This window comes from Musca autumnalis, unplaced genomic scaffold (assembly GCF_047663935.1).
Source record: "Musca autumnalis isolate F117 unplaced genomic scaffold, ASM4766393v1 scaffold_1, whole genome shotgun sequence".
Lineage (NCBI taxonomy): Eukaryota > Metazoa > Arthropoda > Insecta > Diptera > Muscidae > Musca > Musca autumnalis.
Genome location: NW_027411644.1, coordinates 330414092 through 330434671, shown reverse-complemented (window position 1 = coordinate 330434671; position 20580 = coordinate 330414092). Strand labels below are relative to the sequence as shown.

Below are 20580 nucleotides of genomic sequence, written 5' to 3'. Positions count from 1 at the left end.
AATGCCTTTTCTTGAATAGGATCGTTATTTTTTAACGTAAAAGATTGATATTTTGCAAGAGCATGTATTTTAGTCTTATGTATTTGATTCAATCAAAAAACTAATTTTGAATAGTTTTGGAGATACGACTTCGGGCATTTATGATGACGCTGTGTTTCTGTGTAAAACAAAACATTGTTGTTTTTCTTTATTTTGGAGTAATTATTCCTCCATCCTCTGTGTGAAAATTAAGAAGACACATTCGTAACTTACCTACCCAACAATTCATCCAACCATTCATTCATCCATCCATCCATCCACCTATCGCAGCTATAAACAACATTTATAATTAGTTTTATGTACTCTCTCATTTTGTGAAAGAAGTGATGAATTTTGTAATCCATGCGAATATGGAAATAAAATACAAGTTTACAAACTGTTCATACTTTATAAGTCATTTAGTTAGTCGTGCACTCTACAGCGAGTATACAATGGTTTAGCGATTTCAGAATTAAAGGACAAATCTATTTACTTAGCAAGTAAATTATTATTATTATTGCGGTTTCCAAGCAAAATTGTGAAAACCTAAAAACCCTAAAAATATGGACTTTAATCGCGATTTATTAAAAATGCCCTCCGCATAGCGGTTCAGGAATCTTTTTCCCTTGCCAAAACCCCAATTTTTTGTCGTCACCGATTGTTAATTTCTATATGGGATTCGATAGTAAACATATTGAAACTAAGGAAACCAAAAAATTAGGTCAAAATATTGGAAGGTGTGGGCGTGGCGTGCTCCTAAAGACGACCATTTTTTCGTAATTTTTGGAAAATTCGTCATTTTTGCAAATTTCTGGAGATAGAAATTTCTCGTAAACTATAACAGATATTGTGTTCATTGTTTTTTTGTTAGGTAGGTAGGATTGGTGTCTTTAAGAACAATTTCAATAAATTACCGTAGCGTTTACATGAGGTGAGCTATTTTATTTTTCCTCAGGTGCTAAATTTTAGTGACATTTAATTTAGTGAAATGATGCCCGAGAGTGTTCTCTTTAAGCCCATCTATACATTTATACGCGTCCAGTTCCGTCCGTTTAACACATTTTTAAATTTTTTGAAATTACATGGGTAAAAATGTCACGGTGTGCCTTAACCAAATTTAAATGGAAGGTGCTTACACCTGGGAAGTTTTTGCAGATTCTGAAACTACAATGCTCATAGATGAGAAATATCAAGAAAGGAAAAAAATCGCCGCAAGGACTTTCAAATAAATCGCAATTTAAGTGCACATTTTTAGGGGTTCTTTAGGTTTTCAAGATTTTTCTTGGAAACCGCTAGTCCTATGTAAATGGGCTTCAAGAAAATTTTGTACCTGTGAACATTTTTCACAAGATTGACCTTTATATTTTCGTAGGTTTTACCGTTTTTGAGATATAGAAGTTCACATTGAGACAATGCATCGCTTACTTATAAAACAATATCATGCTCAGTGCACCTTAACTAACTTTTGATGAAAATCGCTTACACACGGGAAGATTTCGCGGATTCTGAAAAAGCAATGTTCATAGATAAGTAATTAAAAAAAAAAAACAGAAAAAATCGCCGGAGGGCTTTTAAATAAATCGCGATCAAAATTCACAATTTTTGGGTTTTTTTAGTTTTTCACGATTTTGCTTGGAAACCGCAAGTCGTATCGAAATGGGTCTAAAGAAAATGTTGTAGCTGTGAAAATTCTCGACAAGACAGACTTTTAGGTTTTTTCGTAGGTTTTACCATTTTTGAGATATAGAGGTTCAGTTCAAATTTTTAGGTTTTTATCTTAAGTCTTCAAGATTTTGCTTGAAACCCGCAAGTCATATCAAAATGGGACTAAAGAAAATGTTGAAGCTGTGAAAATTCTCTACAAAATTGGATGATTTATTTTTTCCTAAGTTGTACCATTTTCAAAATATATAAGTTTAATTTGGGAAATTGCAGTAATGACATTGTTTTATAGGGAGGCGATACAGTCAGTGCATTGTCTCAATTTGAACTTCCATATCTCAAAAACGGTAAGACCTACAAAAATATCATAAAGGCCATTTTTGTGGAAAATTTTCACAGCTACAACATTTGCTTTAGGCCCTTTTATATAGGACTCGCAGTTTCCAAGCAAAATGGTGAAAACCTAAAGAACCCCTAAAAATGTGAACTTAAATCGCGATTTATTTGAAAATCCTCCGTCGATTTTTTTGTTTCTTGATATTTCTCATCTATGAGCATTGTAGTTTCACAATCTGTAAAAACTTCCCAGCACCTTCCATTTAAAATACATAAGTTAAGGCGCACCGTGATGTGTGTTTTTTCCATACCGTTTCCCACACAAATTATAGCAAATTGACATTTTTTTAATATATGAGGTTTTATAAGAGTTATATATAGTTTTATAGTTTTATGAAAACCCATGGAGTAATTTTGATAGCCTCCACCATAATATGGAGGGTATATTAAAATTGCCGTTCCGTTTGTAACTCATTGAAATAATCATTTGCGACCGCAACAGAAAGAACACTAATAATTCAATATTAGCTCAGAGTATTAAATGGTGGACGGTATAAAAAGTTTGGTCCGGCCGAACTTAAAACTTTTACAATTTTTTTTGAAAAAAATATTAAACAAAATTTTATTGGTGGTTGACTTTTTATTAAATAGTTGAAACATATCGACACCTCCAAATAATAGTATGCTAAGTCTGAAAAGTGAGTTTTGCAGGAGAAGCTCTCAAAGTTTATAGTTTTCTTTGACCTTCACTACAATTCTCAGTAAACATTTGTTTATAACTTCTGTTTGGATTGACCGATCATTACCAAAATTTGACAGAATTTAAGTTAAAGGACGTAAAATGTAAAAATGTAAAGAACTTGAAAACATGCTAAGTCGACTTAGCATACTATTGTTTGGAGGCGTCGATATGAAAAACTCAAAAACACTCATATTTTTAAGCAAAATATAAAAAAACTAACATTTTTAACTTTTAGACCGAATTCAAATGTTTGTTTAATGTTTTAATGCATCGGAAAGCCGATTGTGTTATCTGTCGAACAAAAAAAAAAAAAAAAAATATGAAAAAGTTACAGAGTTTTGACCAGGTAAAAACGATTCTGAACCATATGCGATTTTGTTTTTTATACCCTCAGCATTTATGCTAACGAGGGTATATAAACTTTCATACGGGCAAAATGTGCCTCATCGAAATAATGGTTTTTGACCCCAAGTATAGTTGGACGAAATGTGTTGCAAACTGTTTGGAGTCGATTTAGCCATGTCCGTCTTTCTGTCTAGCTGCACCAGCACACCGCACGATAACTGTCGAACGAAGCAACCGAACCATTCGTAATATTTTGTCCAAACTTAGTTTAAGTTCGAAGATGGGCCGATATGGCCACTCCTCCCCAACAAAAGTTCAAAATTTGTCGCTGAAATTGTGCGCACAATAACTCTCGAAGGACATAACTTCGGGAATCGTAATATTTCTACAAGACATAGATCAAGTTCGAATATGGATCGGTCCACCCCCACACAAAATTTCGGAAAAAAAATTCAGTTTAAGACCTCCTCTCGAATAATTTTGATTTTTGTTGTAACAACTTGTATTCGCTGTTCCCATTACGATGGTGCAAGTTTTTTTACGGGCAAGTCCTTGCTTCCTGAGAAATGGTCTGAAAACTGTCAAAACCCGCTATGGCACCATGTGTTGTAGATGCAGCGCGCGATATCTCTCGAACATCGAATCGGTTTATTTGTTCGTGCCATAGCGAGTTTTGACAGTTTTCAGACCATTTCTCAGGAAGCAAGGACTTGCCCGTAAAAAACTTGCACCATCGTAATGGGAACAGCGAATACAAGTTGTTACAACAAAAATCGTAATATTTTGCCCAAAGTTAAATCAACCTTTAAGATGGGCCTTATCAATCCGCTCCATTGGGTACCTCCCCCACATAGTTCAAAATGTTTCGATAACTCTCGAAGGCAGTAACCGATTTGGTCCATACTTTGGACATCGTAATATTTCTACGAGACATAGAACAGGTTAGAATATGGACTATATGTAAACTCCATCGGATAGAAGAACTCCATGGTGTAAGAAAGAAGGTGATACAATAATAGCAACCTATGTCTTCATTTGCTGTCAAAACATATTTTTAATCAAAAATAAATAACAAATATTTCGCTTCTATAAAAAATATATGTGTAAAACATCTTTGTTTAAGCTTCGCGAATAATATTTTAACGTTTTCTTCTAACGTTTGTGGATATTTCGCGCAAAAAAAAAAATTGACAGCAAATGAAGACTACAACCTAACGTCAACTATTGGATCACCTTGTTAAATTCGCCTTGGAAGAACTCGATGAGGAGGGTTGTCATATCTACTAAAAGAGTACCAGGCCATATTAACAATGAACGAGAACACTTAGGTTCATAACAGGGGACTAAAATTGGTTTATTTAACTGAAATTGGATTAAGGAATAAGGACATTCCCTTTAACAAACCATAATATGACCAAAAGTACAAACTCGCTTAGAAATCAATATGTAAGGTATTGTCAGTTTATACTGATATTGTAATAGACCTCAAATTTTAACTATTTACAGCTACTTCTCTACGTTTTTTTTAACTACGTAACTTAGAAAAATATGCCACAGTATTACTTCAGAGTACACGAAATTTCTCCAAAAGGTCGTAATAAGCATTTCTGAAAATTTTCGAAATCTGTACCTCACGCTTTCCCAAGGAATATTAGTCTCCAAATATGATTTTTTCTACAGTCCCATAAAACATTCTTATCTTTTAATCAATTTTAGGCACTGGTTAGGTACCTAGGTGGTCTCGTTTACTGTAATATGGCCTGCTACTTTTTAGACGATATGGCAACCCTCTTTATATTTTTTGTAATTGATGGCATCACGTGTGAACTAAAAAACTCATAAAAACGTCTTAGTTTTCAGATATTCTCGGCTTGAGACCTATAGGACATTGTTTACATGCAATATGATCTGGTACCTCCTTGGTCCACATGGTAACCCCCTTAGTGGGGCTATTCTATGCCTAATATTGGTTATATTTGTTAGTAGTTTATCCTTATTAAGAATAAAATACATAAATGTCATGATTTTTAGGCATTTACCGAAAACATGCGGAATTTGGAGCCTTCTCTACATTTTGAAAATATTTACTTGACACCTTGCATTACATGTTAATTATAAGCTAATGTTATTATTATTTAATTTTTTGTATATACACTCAAACTGGTCTTAAACAAGTCAACCAACTAATTTTTGCAAAAAACCCGCATTTTGTTACTTTTCACTAATTCATGCATGAAAAGTGTTCGTTTTATGAGTTTGAAAACAATTACTTGACTAACTGTATATTGTTGCTTCAACCATATATTTTGTGTCAGATACAAAGTATATTGTTGAATCAAAAATAAGTATTTTAAATATTTAAAACAACATATATTGTATGATTGGTCCTACAATATCTCTTCTCTGTGTGTGCCAAAATCATGACGAACTGAAAATACCTTCCCGCTTGGTAGTGAGATTTCATCTTAGTATGTTATTTGCTTTTAATTAAAAACTGATTGCGTACTTTTGGCAAAGACTTTGAAAAATCCAATGCATTACATCTTTTCTTCTTTTTTCCTTCCCGATTCCACATTGCCTCTGCTAAGCTACAAAACCCGTGCCATTACTTCACGCTCTGCTGCCCAACTGTCTGAAGATAGTGCGTTTCGTTTCGTGCGAGGCATACAACACCGATTTATATATACAACAATTCTTCGTATATGTAAGTGTGTGCGAAAATTACTAAATATGGTTAAAAAATTTAACATTTTGGAAAACAATTTGTTGCAAATTGACATTCTGCAATTGTGATGTGTCTCAGTTGTGTCATTGCAATTCAACCACCAACCAACCACCCAGCCACTCCATCTCCTCCCAGCGACAAAATAAAATTTTCGCTTGATAATGACGACGTTTAGATAATTTGTTTAACCCAAATGAATGAGGCAATTTTCCCCAAGTTACAACATCTAAACGTTGGAAAATTGCTATTACACCACAAAACAAACTTAGCAGTTCACCGTATCCCAAATGTGAAAAAGGTTAGAGTTTTCTCACAACAAGAAATTCTTCTAAATTTGTTTCAATTCATGAATTTCTCGAATTTTCTTTACCAGCCTCTACAACAATAACTGATGGCGGAATGACTTTAAAAAAACGTTGCCTTTCTTTTGCAAGCAAACTTCAATTAAGGGCATGTGTGCGCCTCTGCAAAGCGATTAAGAGCGCCAAGAGTGCCAAAAACCCAGAAATGTGGTACCTTGTTTTTCACTAATAAAATGAATGCATATGTATATATATACATATATACATTTGTATATTTTTATGTAGTTATACATCACTATAAATTTGTATAAGAAACATGCATGACAAGTGTAACTTAGACAAAAGTGGATCTTCCGACGCTTGGCTTACTACAGTCATTTCTTTACATTTAATTTATTTAGGCGATTTTCTTTTCGGCATTTTGGGGGAAATTTCACATTTTACCTAAACTTGTAAAAGGGGTTATTAAAAATTTTAACACATGTCGTATAGTCGGTTTCTAATATCTATAGAATATACACACGGAGTAGTTGATGTTACTTTTGGTCCCAGCGATATTATTATAAGGACATTTTTCGTTTACTATTTGGATTAAGTGAATTTTGATATAGTTAAAGAAATAATTCTACATAGTCATAATTAGTTTAGAAAAATAGTGTTACAAAGACTGAAATTGATAATTTTTCTCCATTGTACATTGATAATGTTACTCCATTACCGTATTAATACAATATTCCATTACAGTTTGGAATCCAGGATTTCGTGGGCGTGCTCTATTTTATTTTCTTACTTCGATTCAGATTTTTTTGTTTTTATGGCAAACAGCATGGTATCTGTTTTCTCGTCAAGCCAGAATTAAAAAAAAAAACAGTAAGGAAAGGATCAAAGTCGGGCGGGCCGACTATATGATACCCCACACCACAATAAATATGTAAAATATACTCGTATGTATATGGGAGCAATATCCAAATGTATACCGAGTTCACTATATTTTGGCACCCGTCAGACATTCCGAATTATATTGAAATCGAAAAGATATAGCGTTTTGATTCTAAAAATAACCACATTTGTTGATACCCAAGTAAAGATTTTGCGACAGTTTGAAGAGATTGGGCTATTCTTTGCCACTGCGCTTCCACATTATAGGGACAAGGAGTGCCGACTTCCAACATGTGGGCCAGTTGAGCGGAGAAAGCTTATGCTATGCGTTGTGTTTGCAACTTTTCGACATCCAGCTTCTGTCTTGTGTTAAGGTAGAATTAGACGTGACATCAAGGGTAGGCATTGTGACTCACAAAAGAGCCCATGTGCTCTAAGTGAGCGTAAATTTGTTATCGCTCACAGCCTGTGTAGATGCTAACACGTTGTGAACAACAACAAATTTGCGCTCATTGAGAGCACAAGAGAGACCCAAAAATTTTCTCTGCCTCACTCTGCGTGACATAGCCATAATGCCATAACCATAGAAAACCAAAACCCAATTGGTTTCTTATGGTTATGGCTATGGCTTTATGCTATGTCACTACTAATCGAATACATTGTTTTCCATAGGTTTAGTTCAATCAGCTGATTGATATGGCGTTATGGTTATCTCATGTCTAATTCTACCTTTAGATCCCACTTTTGACTCAACATTAATGCGGGTGCGTACCTGTGCTGCTACAAATAAATGGTCGCAGTATTTAATACGATAAATACGTGACTCATTGAAATAATGGTTTTATACCACACATATTTTTGCGAGGAAATCAGTGTCAAATAATTTGGTACTGACAATAACTCTCGACCAAATAAACTGATTTGTGTCTCATAATATTTCTTCCATACATAGATAATGTTTGAACATGGACTATATAGGTCTCATTCGGGTACCTCCCACACAAAATGTAACCTTTTTCGCACAAGTTCAGTTTAAGGACACATCTCGAATCATTTTGAAATTTTTTACCTCAGGTTGCCCTCGCAACCGCTGTTAAAAGCGCATACTTTTTTCCGGGCAAAAGCTCTAAAAACCGTGCCGTCGCCTACTAAAATCACTGATGAATACGATTACTTAGAATTTGAGTATCCGATTTGGCAGCAAAAATGTCTACCAAGCGTATATCAATTTCCAGGAAGGTCCATATCGGACAACATCTTCGGATACGTTCCTCACAGAAGTTCAGAATTTTTGCTTAGGTACAGTTGTGGTTTCGTTTACAGTGACATAATGTGTTTCATGGGCAAGTCCCAGATATCAGACGGAACGGTCAAATATCTCTAAAAAATAATACGGTGACAAACTTAATGAGCTGCTGGTCACGATAACCCAAAGAAGTCCAAACTTTGCACATCGTAATACTTCTCTCAAATGAACATCAAGTTCCAAGAAGGTCTACATATATCGGACAACACCTTCGGGTACCTCCCTAACAAAAGTTCAAAACTTTTTTTTTGCTTGGGGAACACAATATTTCCTGAGATATGAGTGTCCAAATTGGGTGCCACCGTGGTTGTTGTACGCACAGTGTGTACATGATTAGACAGAAACTCGTTTTATCACAAAATAAAACGAATTAGGCCCAGAAAATTTTGCATATTTAGCATATCGTGCATATTTTTACATATTTTACATATTTGCATAAAATGAGCATATGCAAAACCATATGCAAAAATATATACAAGGATTTGTGGTCTAAAAATCCCACCGAAATGGCGCCCATAGAACGGTTCCTCCGGATTTCTGGTAGTTTGAAGGTTGTGGCCTCAATATCCCTCCGAAATGGCTGAAATTTGGTTTTAAGTCTTCCTTGGGGGTATAAAACTTTCCACCTGGAATGTTTCGGTGTAGATCCACGTCTTCATATAGCCCCCATAGTACAGTACCTCCCGATTTCCGGTATTTTGAAGGTTGTGGCCTCAATATCCCACCAAAATGACTACAATTTGCATACATTTTGCAAAATGTTTGCATATGCAAACATTTATGCATTTTGCATAATTTTGCATATGTCATATGTTTTGATTGCAATTGAACTAGAAGCCAAAAATAGGTCCAGTCCCAAAATTTGACATGAATCGGACCAAAAATAGGGGTTGCATAAAATTCCGCTGTCTACTCATTACCAAATAAAGGGTTTTATATTATTTTTGGTAGTCGTAATTACTTACACACCCATTAAAGTTTAAATGTTTATATATTCAAGTATTCTGCTCTTATTATAGGAACATATTTAATTATTTTATCTTCACCAACAATTCTGGTGTTTTAAGGGAATATCGCAGAGCAATTCTATCGATGTTGCAAGCAATAATTCCTCATTGTAGTTCTGCCGACACAATAGCAAAATATCCTTTCAGGCGATTTATGTGTTTGTATTGACTACAATCAACCACACAATTAAATTGACATAATTAAAAGTATATGTGACACTTGCAGCTACTTAGCCCAATGTATCTTATATTTCGAAGTAAAAGACCACCAACCCTTGCAATTGAAACCCAATTGTTTCCAAACTCCATTACTTAATTGTCAACTTATACTTCGCACACACTTATAAGTAAATGTACACACATATGTATGTATGTACTACCAAGTAGAACACATGCAGCGACATAGCTATTGAAAAAGAAAGTGTGAATGAGCCAATGGACAACTTATTTCAAACGCTTTACTAGTTCCAAGTGTAACATATCTGTTGACCTCTTCGCTGTGTGCCTTTAGCAGGTATTGTATTGTTTTTGTATCGCTTCAAAAGAAAAACAAATAACAATGGGAAAAGCTGTTAAACTAATTACACCTTACTTGCTTGCCAAACTAACAGAATTTTCCAGTTTATCCAGCTGAGGCGAAACTTTAAGTACAATGAAACTATATCCAAGCATTGTCATTATTGTTGAGTTCAAGTGAAGCTCACTCACAGATTTTGCACACCAGGCAATCTCCTCAACCTGTTACAGTAATGATCGGGTGTGGAGTGTTCGCATTAATTAGCCACAGACTAATATAGTGACCAAAAATATCCGTCCACTGATGAAATGGAAACATTTCAGAAACACACATCCAAATTAATTTGAAAACAACGTGTTAAAATATTATGGCCAAATCTGGAGCAGAAATGCTGTTTAAATTGTTTTGTGTAGATTACTACCTTGTTGTATTTTTGATTTCTAAAAGATTCAAATCGTCTTTTACAAATAGACATTAAATTTTGTGCCGTACAAGGGTTGTTTTATTCTAAAAGGTAGCTATTCCGCAACTTCCTCATTACAAAGTTATTACGAAGACATCCTGTTATGAATTGATTTGTTTCCTTTCAAATATTTTTCAAATGCGTTACCGTAAACTGAATTGCGGGTTTTGTCTTTGATGGCGTATCGACTGGAATGGTAATATCTGTGTATGCTAGACTAGACTAATCGGAATTAGAAAAAAAATACAAATGCGAAGTAAATAAAAAATATATTAAGGAAAACGACCTTGTTTTAAACAAATGCCTATTTTTAACCCGAATTCAAGTCGCAATTAAAACAAGAAAAAAGAGAAAAGCGCTTCTCGAGCACTTTGCATTCACATTATATTTCATGCAATTACACCAATATATAAAAATTATTAATTTAGTTTAATAATTGAATGTATTTAGATATTTATAGAAGGAAATATAACACCTTTGAAATATTTCTTTGGAAATAAAATAGGTTAAAAAACTCAACAAGTAAAAAATATCAGTAAGCTTTGCCGAAACATACGAGTATATAATAAAAAGCATAAATTTTGAAGACAGTTGCGGGTAGGAACGTGGACAGAGGGTCTAAGACCTTATTAACTCAGTCTACACCTTCAATCGGAATCCCCTTTTCTCACGAGCAAGCAAAAATAGTTTATCTCTCCAATCACACAATTTAACTCATTGAAAAACCATGCACTCACACAATGACACCAGTGTTTGCTGAAATGTTTGTTGTTGTTGTATAAAACAACAAAACCAATGTTAACAAATGTTTTTTTATTTTTTGGTAAAATAACATATGTTTCACACTATTCCATTTTCACATGTAATTCGAAGAATTTCAGTTATAAATCGAAACATTTCACTTGTAATTTGAGAATTCTAATTGAAATTCGAATTTTTTCATTTGTAATCTGAATTTTTTCATTTGTAATTTGAATTATTTAATTTGTAATTCAAATTTTTTCCATTTGTAATTTTTTTCCTTCGAAAATCGATTTATTACATTTGTAATTTGAATTATTGTATTTGAAATTCGAAATATTCCATTTGTAATTCGAAAACCCAAATATAGAACCAATGCAACCAAAAATTGTGTATTTTTTGTTTCGAATTCCAAATGGAATAATTCGAATTGCAAATGTAGTAATTCGAATTTCAAATGTATCAAATGGAAAAATTCGAATTAAAGATGAAAAAATTTAAATTACAAATGGGATTCTCAAATTACAAATGAAATAATTCGAAATTCAATTGTAATTCTCAAATTACAAGTGAAATGTTTCGAATTTCAAATGAAATATTCAAATTACAAGTGAAATTGTTCGAATTACATGTGAACATGTTGTAGTATAAAGGAAAAACTGTATTGACAAAATTTAAAAAATTAAGAAGAAATAGTACTTATTCGAATCCCACTACCAAATAGGACTTAAAATAGTTGTAATTAATCGTAGTTTAATACAAAAAAAAACAACAACAAATAAGAAAATCGAAGAGTACAAACAAACATTGATAAAATTTGATTTTAAATAATACATCGCAAAAATTGCATACAAGCCCACTGTGTAAAAATTTTTAGATAGCTGAGAAAAAAATACAAAAAATATTTGTTATATTTGGACCAATATTAAAGAAGTTATGATTTTTTTTTCAGGGCGAGATATCTCTGGAACCATTAGTCAAAAAAAAAATCTGAAAATATACTGAAATGTTTTGCTGAAGAGCAACATCAGCACAGCAAAAAAAAATTAAAATCAAAAACCACTTTTTGGAAAATTTTCCGATTTCACTCAGAAATCCCCAAATATATTTTTGATCATTCTGGTGTCGATCAAGGCGGACATGTTGTAATCACTCTAGCTTTCACAATAATTTAGCCAGAACTATAGACAAATGAAAGAATAGACAGAGAAATTGTAGTGTGCTTGTTTTTTGTAGGGGTAGTCCTTACACTCAATATACTCTGTGTTCACTCAATTGCATTTTGCTTTAAGGTAAATTGCAAGATTTTTTTATTTGAGGATGTAGGTCCGGCCAATATTACCCACATATTGTGTTCTACCATCATAAATAGTTTCAAAATGCATAGTTATTGTCATTTTAAAAATTGAGTATCTCGTCAACTGACTCAATGAGAGAATTTGACTGAGAGGATTTCTCTGCCTATAAATTCATTAGTCTATGCCCAGAACGCTATATTTTTGCATCTGAGTATCTTTTCCCATAGGCAGTTCAAGTTCGAAGATGGGCTATATCGGACCAATATCAGTATTTTGAAGATTTTGCAAATTTTTGACCTAACTACATTTGACGTTGAAGGTTCCCAAATAAAGTTTACTCCAGATTTTCGATATTTTGAGAACGAAATTTTTGACCAAACTACCTGCAATTTAACGTTTTTAAGATTCCGAGTGATCACAAAACATATCCACCAAAAATTCCCAACGTGGATCCATTGTTTGTTATAGCCCCCATACCTCCTGATTTTCTGAATTTTGAAGATTTAAGCTACAATTTTTGACCGAACTACTTTAACCAGGCACTTGAGGTTCCCAGTGATCATAACACATCTCCATAAAAAATTTTCATCATAGTTCCATATAACGGTACCTATATGGGGGCTGTAACGATTTTCGATTTTGGTAACATTTTATTACGAACTACTTGTAATTTGACCAAAAATTGTCAACATAGGTGCATACTTGGGTGCCACCGTGGTGCAATGGTATGCACACCCGCCTTGCACACTGAAGGACGTAGGTTCGATTCCCCGGCCAGGCAACATCTAAACACTTTTCAACGGTGGCAAAATACCCCTCAGTAATGTTGGCCACATTTCCTGAGTATTTCAGCCATGTAAAACTTCTCTACAAAAGTGGTGTCTTAGACACGCCGTTCGGACTCGGCGATAAACTGTAAGGGGTGCACTCATTGATATGAGAGAAGTCTCCCTTGTCTCGCCTTGGATGTATGTATGTGAAACAATTATATTATATGTATATACATAGGTGTATACTTTGGTATAACCCCATATAACGGAACCTCCTGATTTTCGGTATTTTGAGGTTTTTAGCTGCATTTTTGTCCAAAGTAGCTGTAATTTAGCATTGGAGGTTCCCAGTGGTCACAAAACTTCTCCAACAAAAATTGTCAATGCAGGTCCACGTTTTGGTATCCCCCATTCTATTTTAGGTTTTTTTATTTTTTTATCTACATCTTCGGGCAAGATTGGCATTAGAAATTGTGGAAATTTACATTGTGGTATATCCCCAACTATACTTACTTTTTTTCCTTTTTTTAAGTTTATAGCTGATCGAATTAACAAAATTTAGGGGTTCCCAGTGGGAAAAAATCTTCACCTAAAATTGTGGATATTGGTACTTTCGTAACAGATCCTCAAACAGCGCTCAGGCAAATTTTCAAACTTTTGTAAGGGATGTACGCGAAGGTGTTGGACGACATAGACCTACTTGGAACTTGATGTACGTTTGAGTTGACCCCTTGATGTAATTGCAAGGTAACCGCCTAAGCCCACAAAAACTTCTCACTGAAGAGAAGACCAATGTTAGTCACTCCTTTCGATTATCGTGGTCACCACAATATTTTTAAAGCTTTTGGACCATTATGTCTGGAAGCATGGACTTGCTCACAAAACACAATTATGTTGGAGTACAATTATTGTGGTGTACCTTCAAAACGATTATTGAGCAACACAATCAATGGAACATTTTGAACTTTTGAACATACGTTTGGAAGAACTTTTACAGCGTGCAAAGTTTCGGTCATTTTAGTTGGAGCCGGCAGGTGGTGTTAGCATTTTTGGGACATTATCTCAGGAAGTATGCACTTGCTCCCGAGAAAAATGGAATTGCAAAAAATTTCAAAACATTACAGGACATAAATAAGTAAATAAATTCACTTTGGCAGTTTTGTTGAGATGTGTGTTTACTTTTTATTTTTAAAGTAAGCCCAGCTTAATCACAGATTTGTTGTTTTCAAATTTTAAAAGCAACAAGTTTTTTAAAGTGTGTGTAGTTAAAATTGATTTACTTTAGGGAAGGACAGAGAATACTAATTTCGTTAAATGCCACTTGGACTCATCAGTTCTCTTAGTTCTTCACATTGAAGCAAAGAACTCTGCCCCAATTTTATGACGACTCGAGCTCAAGAATAAATGTGACCGACGAATTCGTTTAAATCCGAATTCACCAGAAACATTCAAAAACTCTCGTAACCGCATATGTAAACCAAATTAACTACTCCCACTGTTATGCGTCTCCACAATGCAGAGAATCATCATAACTATGTTGATGCTTTGTCGAAAATAACAACAAACAAATCGTCCACCGTGCTGTTTTATATTTGGTTTGCATATGCGGCTACGAGAGTTTTTGAATGTTTCTGTTTTTAGACCAATTTCGTTGATCTGTTGAAGAATTATTGTGCGTTACAGGCGGACAAACGGACATGGCTAAATCGACTCAAAATTGTCTGATGAACTAGATCAAATTAGCTGTTAAACTCGCAAGTAAACCTCCCTTAAACAATTTTCAATTTAGTAATTTTTTTTGGTATAACCCAACATATCTTCTGATTTCATGTCTTCAGATTACTATGTCTTGTGAGCGTTGAAAAGTAGACTCCAACTAAAAAAGTATTTTCTTGTCAACAAAAAGGTGCATTATTTCATATGTGTATATTTTATTAAGTTCGTCTGGAAACTATGTGGTACTCAAAAAATAGTAAAACCCTTAATATTTATATTCTTCAAGGTTCTTTTTTATAAGTATTTCTATGTTTTGTTCGACCTTTTGAATTGTAATAAAAACCAAGATAATTGAGCTTGAGGTCAATGTTTATATTTTTATTTATTTCCAATATTTCGAGATTCCTTGAGGAATCCCTGAAGATGAGATTCAAGGAATCTCGAAATATTGGAAATAAATAAAAATATAAACATTGACCTCAAGCTCAATTATCTTGGTTTTTATTGGTTCTTTTTTATATTAAATTAAATTCATTTTTCATTTTTTTATAACCACATTAGACCGATTACGTCAATACGTCTAGTGCCAGTGGTAGCAACGGCAGTAATACCAGCCACAACAACAACAATAATCATTTGGTTTTGGAAAGTCTGCACATCAACCGGCATCACATTGACAATATTAACCCCATCGACAGCAACAACAACAACAATTCCTATTCATCTTCTCCACCGACTAACCATCATTCCACGGCTAATGTCACAACGCAAAGTGATGTCTCCACAGCATCCGCCGCAGCAACAACAATTCATAAAACATCTCATTGCATCGGTAGTCATGGTCGTGGTGGTGGCAACAGTCCCACAATCCTTGAAAAAAAGAAATGCATTGAACTACAATCCGCCGCCAGTGGCAGTAGCAGCAATCACAACAACAATAACAACAATTTATTGGATACAAGCGCCGACATAGATAAAGGTCACTGTTGTATGACAACACCCCTGACCAGCAGCATATCATCAACTGTGTCTTCGTCAGCCATCGTTACAGCATTACCAAGTGCAGGTATAGTGACGTATTTTTAAATATATGTATTTAGGTGTATTTAGGTTAATATGTATATGTATTTGATTTGACTGCCTTTTCTAAGCTCGTTGTTTTTGTTGTTGTTTTGTTCTCACTTTTAAATGCAACTATTTTAGATATTACCCGAGAGCAATGGTATGTTCATCATACACCGGCACATCCCCAACACCAACTGCCGGAAGAGTTTGTTATGTATGCCCCAACATTGCCCACCAGTAGTTCCGCCTCGTCCATTGGTAAATTTGGCATTGAAAGTTCAACGGAAACATATTTGAATTCACGATATAACGGTAAGTTATTTGGGAATTTTATTAGAAGTTGATGCAATAATGGAATAAATGCAACAATGCAATACATCATATTTAGTAAACCTGCATTTTGTTTTAAAATAATACTATTGTTGTGATATATCCAATATTATGCCTGTTCCAGAACTACAAGAATCTACTATTTTTCACTATTTTTTCGATGTCATAATGGGCAAAATGTTATCGTAGTTAAAATTAATAGCTTTATGCGGCTTCTGAAATAGACATAAATTCTATAACAAGAAAACCAAAAAGCCCCACATTTGTATTACAAACTAGCAGACCCCGGTCCGAGTTGTTGGCCCGTCGTAGTGAGTTTTAATATCAACTTTTTATGGATGCTTGGCAATTCAAAAATAGGTATTTTCTATCTCACTTCTTCGGTCCACTGTCAAACCGAGGATGATTTTAAATTTATCAACTGATTTTGTCTGAAACCTATCTTCGGCAATTGATGCTCTTTAGGATTTATTATCGCCCAAGTCCCCTGCATTTATCCTAACGCGATCTAATTTTAAAACTTAAAAAGGGTTAAATACGGTTATGTTTTAGTTTTTCATGGCTGATGGACTGTTGAACCTTACCATTTAAGGAAATTTGAAAATATTTCGTTTTTCTTGATCGGGGGCTCAACCAGCGTTGTCTCGAAAATTAATTTTCCAGCCGATCACTCATAAGTTTAGCAAATATAACGATTATAAAACAATAGGCCCCCGAAATTTGGCATTTGGACATTCCTAAGCATTTTCTAAAAATTGCATGAAATTAGGTTCAGTAGCTTTGGAAAAATAATGTGTTGAAAAGAGTGGGCGTGGTCATTGGTTTTCAAGATATAACATATTTAAAAAAGTGGACGTGGTCCGGTATTTTGCCTCCAAATATGTACCTAGGGTACACACAACCCCATTACCTCCCAAAATTTATGCTGAATCCGATATAATTATAAGTTTGGATTGTAAAAGAAAGGCGTCCGAAATTCATATAATATACATAATATTGAACTTTTGCTGCAAATTTGATGGAAATCGGTTCAGTAGTATTGGATATATAAAGTCATGTTCATATTAAAGCCTTTTGCAAGGTTAACCTTCTCACACAAGTACTTTGAGGGCACATGAATGAAAAATATCAACTTTGGTTCATATCGGTTCAGGTTTGACTATAGCTTCCATATATAATTTCGCCAATGTCACTCAATTACGAGTAATTACGTCACATTCTCCTAATTTAATCAATATTTCGCATACATTGCGTGTTTAGTGCATCGAATGCATGAAATCGGCCGGAAATTTATATCCAAATCTAAACCGCTTTTTTGTCAAAATCGGTGAAACTGAAAAAGTGCTTAAGAAAACATCCCACGTTAAATTTGAAGACTATTTTTCAAAAAATTATAGCAAAATTGGTGGAAGATATACAGTTAGTCAACTTAATTATTGCAAAACCAAAATTATTACAAAATTTTAAATAAAACATCATTTTATTGGTATAAATAAATATCATTATTAATATTTTTGTTAAACATACAATTCTTACACATGTTTATTAATATAATAAAATAAAAAATAGCTAAATTTCACTAAACATTTTCTTAAAATTAACAAAAGTGAGCACTGTCAACTAAAGAATTGCAAAATTCACAACTTTTCAGTCTTTCACGGTATTTTTCGAAAAGTTGGTTCTAATATTTCGTATGCCCATATTTGGCATATAAAACGGTTTGTAAACATATCTGAATTTAATAAATAAATTTCGGAATGTTAGTGGGCGACCAATTCATATTAGCTTGATGTTGTCATTTACAGATAAATCAACATATGTATATTTACAAAAAGCCCAACATTATTGAAAGAATTTCTTGTAGTAATTCCTAATTAAACTTAACTAAATTTTTAAAAATTCATCGTTTGCAATTATATAGTTGACTAACTGTATATGGAGGCTATATTCAAATCTGTACCGATTTTTTTTTTCAGAAATCAAATCAAAATCGGTAAAACTGAACAGAGTTGTGAGGAAACATCCCGTGTTAAGTTTGAAGTGTACTCATGAAAAATTGAGCGATTTATAGCAAAATCGGGGAAAGATATATATGGGGGATATATCCAAATAAATATGGCAAAGGGGAGTATCCCGCCACCTTCGAAATTCAAGAAAATATGCATCATATTTTAGCAAAATCGGTTTAGTAGTTTTGTAGATATAACATATTTTAAAAAGAGGGGTGGTCAAGTCTTTGGGTCCTAAAAACGTAGGTAAGGTCGGTGACACAACAACAATTTTCTCGCAAATTAATTTCCAAAACCGATACACTCGTAGTTATTGTAAATATGGCATTTTTAAAAAATAGTGCATAGGGGAAGTACACCGCCCCCTCCGGAATTAAATTGTCGCCGGGGGCCATCCCTGTACGTTCCCTGACAATTTCATGATAATCAGTTCAGTAGTTTTTGTAGAAAATATTAAAATTGAAAAAAGTGGGCGTGGTCAAATTTTTTTTCCATAAAAAATTAGGTTCAGTTATGACGAACATTTCAAGAAAAGAAAAAGTAAAAAAGTATCAATCGGCTTTGCCGACAGAGATATACCCTCAGTCTGTGTATACTGAAACATTTTTTTCCCAAAAAACTTATGTATTTAGGGGGTTTTTAAAATTTTGGGCGATGAACCGACAAAAATGTTGCTTAGGATTAAAAATCAAAAGTTTTGCAGAGGTGATACTTAAAGGAATGGATTATGGAAGTGGATCTCCAGCCACTACATATGGTGCCATAAGAGGTTTTTACACCTTTCGGGCTGTTCTCTCATTAAGTATGGACTTGCCTCTGAAACAAATTTTACCATCTTAATTGAGGCAGCGAATGCAAGTTGTTTCAATAAAAATCAAAGTGATTCGATAGCAGGTCTTAAAGTGAACTTATCCGAAATTTTGTGTGAGAGGTACCGGATGGAGTGGACAAATATAGTCCATATATGAACCTGATATATATCTGGTACATATATTAGGATGTGAAAAGTATGAACCAAATCGGCCACTCCCTTCAAGAGATTTTTCCGAACATTTTTAAACTTTTGTGGGGGAGGTACCAGAAGGAGTGGACCGATATGTCTTATCTTCGAACTTAAACTAAGTTTGGACGAAATATTACTAAGGCCAAATTTTGGACCGAATCGGCAGATCAGTTTGAGAGTTATCTTGGTCTTCAACCACTACACACGGTGTCATAGGGGTTTTTTTGCAACTTTCAGGCTATTTTCTCATGAAGTATGGACTTGCCCCTGATGAAACTTGTATCGTCGTATGGGGGGGCAGTGAATACAAGTTGCTACAACAAAATTCAAAGCGATTCGAGCTTATCCGAAAATTTGTGTGGGAGGTACCCGAAGGAGTGGACCAATTGAGTCCATATTGGAACCTCATCTATCTCTGGTAGAGGTTTCACGATATGCAACGTATGGACCAAATCGGTTATTCCCTTCAAGAGTTATCGTACGTAAAAATTTTCAGAACATTTTCAAACTTTTGTGGGGGAGGTACCGGATGGAGTGGACCGATATAACCCATCTTCGAACTTAACTAAGTTTGGACAAAATATTACGAAAGCCAAATTTTGAACCGAATCGGTTGCTCCGTTCGAGAGTTATCGTGTCCACCAGCCAGACAGACGGACGGACATGGCTAAATCAACTCCAAATTGTCTGAACTACATTGTCCTTGCATCTACGAAGCGTGTCATTGTTGTTGTCAGTGTTGGTTGAGGTAACACTGGGTTTTTGGAAATTCGTTCTGAAATAGTACGAAAAGAACTATAAGGTACTAAATGTTGTATCATGCTATATAACCAATGGGTAAAGCTAGATATCCGCAAATGGGAAAACAAGAAACCAGATTAATCATGTTGTGATAGACGGAAGAAACTCGTCCTAGATCGATTCGAGAAGTGAACATAGATTCAAACCATTTTTTTTCATCCAATGTACGCCCTCGTCTTAATATTGCGGCGAACGTAAGATCTAACATAGGACGGAAGCTGGATTCGAGATGCTGGAAACACAACAGATAGCAGAAGCCTACTGCGCTCAACTGACCTACATGCCGGAAGACGGCACTTGCCCCGATAATGTGGAGGCGCAGTGGTAAAAAATAGCCCACTCACTTCAAACTGCCGCAAAATCTATACTTGGGTACCAAAATCCACAACCTAAAAATCTTTGGTACGATCTGGAGTGTTGTAAGGCTGCATTCATGCTTTCAGTAGCAACACGAAGAGCGAAGGGAAATTATCTGGAGAAAAGGTGAAGCGTATATTTAAGACAAAAAAGGAAAAATCAAGACAAACGGAATGAAGTCCGAACAT

At 34.4% G+C, this 20580-nt stretch overlaps 1 protein-coding gene across 1 annotated transcript in view; it reads left to right on the top strand.

Annotated features, from left to right (window-relative positions):
- Ets96B overlaps positions 1-20580 on the top strand; it is a 46752-nt gene that overhangs the window by 9965 nt on the left and 16207 nt on the right. Inside the window, exons 2-3 of the mRNA XM_073964409.1 lie at positions 15389-15893; positions 16031-16204. Of these exons, the coding sequence (XP_073820510.1) occupies positions 15389-15893; positions 16031-16204 (679 nt within the window). The remainder of the gene's footprint in view (positions 1-15388; positions 15894-16030; positions 16205-20580) is intronic.